At 41.4% G+C, this 6,790-nt stretch overlaps 1 protein-coding gene across 1 annotated transcript; it reads left to right on the forward strand.

The window, feature by feature from the left end:
* Positions 1 to 1,882: 1,882 nt before the first annotated feature.
* On the forward strand, positions 1,883 to 6,235 carry LOC129831557 (uncharacterized). The gene is made up of 3 exons (XM_055894919.1): positions 1,883 to 2,240; positions 4,948 to 5,144; positions 5,629 to 6,235. Exons 1-3 carry the CDS (start codon positions 1,952 to 1,954, stop codon positions 5,881 to 5,883), a joined length of 741 nt encoding a protein of 246 aa, XP_055750894.1. The 5' UTR covers positions 1,883 to 1,951; the 3' UTR covers positions 5,884 to 6,235.
* Positions 6,236 to 6,790: the final 555 nt, after the last annotated feature.

The following is a 6,790-nucleotide window of genomic DNA, read 5'->3' on the forward strand; positions in this document are numbered from 1 at the left end:
AAACATACAAATACCTAGACCTACAAAACCCTAGACATACAAAACCCCAGACATACAAAACCCCTAGACAATAGAAAACCCCTAGACAATACAAAAACTAGCGTAATCCACCCTAGTAACACCCTGACCTAACCAAAATATAAAGAAAACAGAGATATCTCAGGTCAGGGCGTGAGAGGTGGAAAAGTACTCAATTGTCATACTTGAGTAAAAGTAAATATACCTTAAAAGAAAATTACTTAAGTAAAAGTGAAAGTCACCCAGTAAAATACTACTTGAGTAAAAGTATTTGGTTTTAAATGTACAGTGGTGGAAAAAGTACTCAATTGTCATACTTGAGTAAAAGTAAATGCTATACATCAGATTCCTTATCTTAAGCAAACCAACAAATAAAAAAAATAAAAATTACGGACAGCCAGGGGCACATTCTGACATAATTTACAAATGCACTATTTGTGTTTAGTAAGTCCTCCATATCAAAGGCAATAGGTGTGATAACGCATTATATTGATAGGTGCTTGAACTGGACCATATTGCTGTCCTGCCAGAGCATTCAAAATATAACTAGTACTTTTAGGTGTATGGGAAAATGTATGGGAGTAAAAAGTACAGATTTCCTTTAGTAGTGGAGTAAAATAAAAGTTGTCAAAAATATAAATAGTAAAGTACACAAACCCCAAAAAACTACTTAAGTAGTACTTGAAATAAATTGTACTTAGTTACTTTACCCCACTGGCTATCAGAAGAATAATCATTTAGTGGTGTTTATGAAGGTCTTAGGTAACATTAGAATTTAAAAAATATATATATAAAAAATAAAATAGTTTTTTCATTAGTTTGTTACTGTAGGCTAGGGATCATCAACTAGATTCAGCCATGGGCCGATTTTCTTCTTGAGCGGAAGGTCGGGGGGCCGGAACATAATTACAAATCATTTGTAGACTGCGAATTAACCGCAAGAAGCCCAAACAGATATAATATTGGAATAAAACATAATAATTTCTAAACTTGCTTACATTTGTTTATGATCACGTGTTTCTCTATTATCCGTGGAAATACTTGGGAACAGATTTCCCAAATGAAAATCACTTGAAGCTGAATTCCTGCTGTTTTTATAATTTTTTATATCCAACAATGAATATTCAATAAACAAAGAAAACTTGTGGGGCAAATAAAAACACCCGCGGGCTGCCAGTTGGGTAACCCTGCTGTCGACTTTTATGTGAATAAACACACAAAAAACACTGAAACACCACAGTTCAATAGTTAAATGAATCCCAAAGAAGTCCATAAAAAATTTGTTTTGGCAGGTCTTAAGAAAAAATGAACATAAAAGCATATTTGAAGTTGTATTATTTTACCAGTCTTTGCTTAGTAGCCTGAGTAATGTTGCCACGAGTGCTTTCAGCGTTGTTATTCGTGGAAAAGGTTATAATTTGAAATAGAGCTGAATTTTGAGTTATTTGACTGTCTGGGAAACCGGCCCTTCATGTATAGTAATTAAATGCTTGTTTGACGGCAGACGCAAAGCGCATTTTCCCTGAAAGGGATTCAATTAACTTCATTCAAAGTCATATATTAGGTTGTGGTAAGTTGCTCTGTGCCTGTAGCCACAAAACGTTTCAGAGTAGGAGTGCTGATCTGGGATCAGTTTAGACTTTTAGATCAAATGAATAATATTATTTGGACAGATCCTAGATCCCCATTCATACTGTGAGATGGATATGGGCCATGGTCATTAATAATGTACTGGAACTATTCTAACTGTAGGGCTGGAAAGATCCAGGGCCGTTGTGCAGCAGGGTGTCTGTGTATGTCTGGCAGCTCTAAGTTCACACCACAGGGGCCTCACTCCAACTGGAGCCAGTGTGAATGGGCAATGCAGTGTGCCGGCCCTTGTTCAGCAAGTGGGTCACTTCTTATGAGTTGTTCAAAAACAGGATAACATACAATGTATTATTTCAAAGTCCAAGATCATTACAGGGGTGTAATTTATGGGCCATTTATTGTATATGAGAGAGTTTGGCTTCTGATTTTGGAGTTCCTGTGTTCGACGTTTGTTGTTACAGTACTTGGTCATACAGGTCTGAGTATCGATTTTAATGTTGTCTCTGGATTCTACTGTCCAGAAGGTTCAGAGAAGCCTGAAGTCTGCCGTGACAACTCTATCACAGTTTTACCTGGAGCAGCCAATATCCATGATTGTCTGCCTTGTCCACCACAGCACTGGTGCACAAAAGGTAATTATAACGCCAAATAATAATGATGCCTTGTAATGCTTATTCTTTCTTCCCATTTTAATCAAAACATTGGAATTCAAAGACATGTTGTACTATGAGACACCAGACCTAGGTTCAAATAATATTTGAGATCTTTCAACTACTTTGATAGTTTGCTCTAGTCTGCCTGGTGGATGGGCAGGGTTTGCACTTTTGGGACTTTTATATTGTTTCCATTGCAACAGGCAGCTCAATCTAGCACAGTTAAATAATTTTTAATAATTTCAAATATACTGAACAAAAATATAAATGCAACATGTAAAGTGTTGGTCCCATGTTTCATGTTTCCATATGCACAAAAAATGTATTTCTCTCCAATTTTGTGCACAAATTTGTTTACATCCCTGTTAGTGAGCATTTCTCCTTTGCTACGATAATCTATCCACCTGACAGGTGTGGCATATCAAGAAGATGATTAAACAGCATGATCATTACACAGGTGCACCTTGTGCTGGGGACTATAAATGGTCACTCTAAAATGTTTCGTTTTGTCTCAAAGTTTCAAGTTTTTCGGGAGCGTGCAAATTGGCATGCTGACTGCAGGAATGTCCACTAGAGCTGTTTTCAGAGAATTTAATGTTCATTTTTCTACCGTAAGCCTACTCCAACGTTGTTTTAGAGACTTTTTAAAAACGTCCAACCAGCCTCACATCCACAGACCACATGTAACCACGCCAGCCCAGGACCTCCACATCCGGCTTCTTCACCTGCGGGATCGTCTGAGACCAGCCAACCGGACAGCTGATGAATCTGAGGAGTATTTCTGTCTGTAATAAAGCCCTTTTGTGGGGTAATAGTCATTCAGATTGGCTGGGCTTGGCTCCCCAGTGGGTGGGCCTGCCTCCCAAGTGGGTGGGCCTATATCCTCTCAGGCCCACCGATGGCAGCGCCCCTGCCCAGTCCTGTGAAACCCATAGATTAGGGCCTAAGGAATTTATTTCAATTGACTGATTTCCTTATATGAACTGTAACTCAGTAAAATCTTTGAAATTGTTGCATGTTGCCTTCATATTTTTGTTCAGTATAGTATTTGAACCCACTTCTGTGAGACACCCTCAGTATTTTGTCCGTGAACTGGGCATTTTTAGAATTCCATTAAACTCTTCTACAGGTGACATTGTCCTGTACCTGTGTCCTGCTGGTCACTACTGTGATGGGGTGGCTAGTAGTGACTACGAAGGAGGGGCGGGACCCAGGGCATGTCCATTCTTCACCTACAGATCCACCCCCGGGACAGCCAGCAAGGGGGACTGCCACTCCTGTCCCCCTGGATTCTACTGTAACTCTACAAGTCATATTGAAACACCTTAGACTTCAATATCTTACCATACTATTACTGTGCCATTACTGTAGCATTGGGGCTGCAGGTAGCCTAGTGGTTAAAAAAGCGGGCTAGCAACCAGAGGGAAAATGTCTGACAGGGAAAACATTTGGCAGGGAAAATGTCTGACAAGGCAAAAAATCTTGTCCTTACATGCCATCTCCTGCCTTTGTGCCTTTGAGCAAGCCACTGAAACCCTAAACTGCTCAACGGGCACCATAGTACTGCTGCCTTGCTGCCTTGCTCCAACTGCCTTGCTCTAACCTCGCCAACATCTGTATGTGTCTTTCCGGGGTTTGGAGTGAAGCAGAAGGCAAGTTTCCGCCATTAGACACAATAATGCATTCTTCTTTCATTGAGTTCCTTCGGGAAGGACAACATTCGTTTAAGTTATAAAATAGGAGAGCAGAGGCGGGTAACGAGCTTTAATAAGGGGAATCTAGAACATATTTTCCTGAGGCAACACAAATGAGTACCCTGTGGATTTACATTTAACTATAGTAATCCGTTTCCTTTCCTTGACAAACGGCATACTATTAGACCCACAATTATCTTCCGACCACTTTGGATTTGCATTTGAATAAAGCTGTATTGCAATCATTTGGCTCAGATCACCAGTATACTTTTACAGTGCTTGCTCTGCCTGGGGTGTTTTTTCAGGTCTTACAGATTACTCTGGCTACCCCTGTCCCCCAGGCTACTGGGGCGGCAGCTGCCAGTCAGTGTGAGCTATTTGCAGGGGGCACCTACTGCCCTGACCCCATGTCCACAGGGCAGCCCAACATTGCTGGAATCTCCCGTAGACCCTCGTACCAGTGTGCCCCTGGTAGGTGATGATGTATGAAGGAAGGTCATGTCTTAGGGCCAGGAGTTTTTCATGACCATAAGTGACCTGACTTGGGAAAACTCCAGGCCCTAAGTAGTTTTTTTCTGACCAAAAAATCTGATTAAGGACAACGCTAGGCCCTAATAAGTGTGAGGGCGCCGAGTTTTTCCTGATGTAGAAATTGAGTGTGTGTGTGTGTGTGTGCGCGTGTGCGTGCGTGCGTGCGGGTCAGGTGCGGTCTCAGAGAGGCTGTATAAGGCTGACTCCTGCTGTGGGCCCCAGACTGCAGAACCTGAATCTGTCCTGAAGGCTACCTCTGTCCAGAGGGATCTCACACCTACAACACACCAAACCAAGGCCTAACTTAAAACCATGATGTAATACTTATCCCTGTTCCTAGGCACATTCAATATGGTCCTTAACATGACAAGAAACAGTAACATTTATCTAAATTTATGCCATGACATCATAGATTTACTTTGAAGATAATATATACAATCTGATCATTTGTTATTCCACAGTTGCACGTTTCCCTTCTACTGTCCTGCCAACAGCTCTGCCATGCTGTCCTGTGAGGGGGGCTCTGTGCCTCTCAACACCAGTGGCCCCAGAGCCTCCCAGGAGAGCAGCTGTGGGCTGTGTGAGGCAGGGACCTACTGACCTACCGACCCCCACCCTCACTGTCTCACCTGCCCACCAGGGTACCGCTGCCCTCCAGGTTAGCTGTTTGTGTTATTTTTAGTTTAGCGTGATTGCTTTAGCAAGATTTAGCAATGCTTTCCACAATCCATCCATCTTTTCAACCCTCCTTTATCCATTCGTTCATTCTTCCAACCTTCATTCATCCTTCCAATTTTTCACCGATCCACCCATCTTTCAAAGTTTTATCTATCTGTCTATACTTTCTTAGCCTCGTACAAACCGTCCCTGTCTACCGTGTAGCGAAACAGAATGTAAGCTTGTGAGATCAGGATGGTTCATACGAGGCTAATGCCTTCTTGCCTACTTAAATTAATCCTACCACCCATCATCCATCTATCATACTGTCATCTTCTTTCCATCCATACATCTATCCATTCTTCAAACCTTTCCTTTATACATTTTTCCATCCATTCTTCTTTCTTCATCCATCACACGTTTCATCTTTCTTGATTTCAAAGGCTTCCTGATCGTAAAGCTGTCCAATATTTTCTGTCCATCAGGGACAGAGCACTACCACAGCAACCCCTGTCCCCTGGGCTACGTGTGTCCGCTGGGCTCATCCAGTCCTGTCCCTTGCACCCCCTGATTATTTTGCTAATCTCTCCAACGCTGAACACCTGGAGGACTCCTACCAATGTCCACCTGATACCGTCAACCATCTGGATGCCCAGAGAGCCTGTTCCTCTACTGCACCCCAAAGCCTGATCCAACAGGCCTACTACACTAAGGGCCGGGAGTTTTTCCTGATCACGTGACCAGACCGGGAACAATTCCTTACCCCTTGTGTGTTTGTGTGTATGTGTGCATTTTTGTGTAACATAATTAGGGCCATGTGTTTTGGACTATCATGTCACATTAGCTAGATTTTAATAATAATAATGATAATAAAAGTAACAATAATAATGGTAACACTTTATTTTACACGTTAACCACTAATTAGTAGTTTATAAGTTTGTATATAAGTAGCTTAAAGGCCTTTATTAGGTCTTATTAGTCATATATTCAAACATGAGTCATGTAATACTGGCTAATCCTTAATAACCGAATTATTAACTATAATAAAGGCATATTTATAGATAATAAAGAGCAAGTGACACAAGAAACCGATTCTTAGTAAGCTGTCTCAATGTGGGACTAATTAGGGCATACTACCTCAATATGTGTTCCCTATTCTGAATTGTGACTATATTATTACTTGCAGAATTGTTTTCTCCAGGAATGACCTCAGTGCACTGACAGTGGCATACCTCCCCTCACGTATGCCATTCAGCCAACATTCTCACGGCGAGATGAAAGATCTGAGATATAGGGTGGGGCTAAACCAACCCTAGCCTTAAATGTGATTAATATAGTTTGTAAATCTTTTCTCAAAGTGACTGGTAGCCAGTGTAGAAAATCTAAAATAGGTGTGATATGGTTACATTTCCTGGTGCCTGTTAAAAGCCGAGCTGAAGCGTTTCGAACTCACTGTAGACGATGGAGAGATTTTGTACATTCAGCTTGATGTATAGGCCAGGGTTAAAGAAGACCACAAGGTTTCTGGCCGTTTGATTTACATTTGTGGACAAATATCCAAGTTTATCTGAGCTGAAGAAAATTGTCAGACAGCCAACATTTGATTTCAGCAAGACACTTGTGAAGGTTAGCTATGCTAGCTTTGGT

This window comes from Salvelinus fontinalis, chromosome 33, assembly GCF_029448725.1.
Source record: "Salvelinus fontinalis isolate EN_2023a chromosome 33, ASM2944872v1, whole genome shotgun sequence".
NCBI classification, from domain to species: Eukaryota; Metazoa; Chordata; class Actinopteri; order Salmoniformes; family Salmonidae; genus Salvelinus; species Salvelinus fontinalis.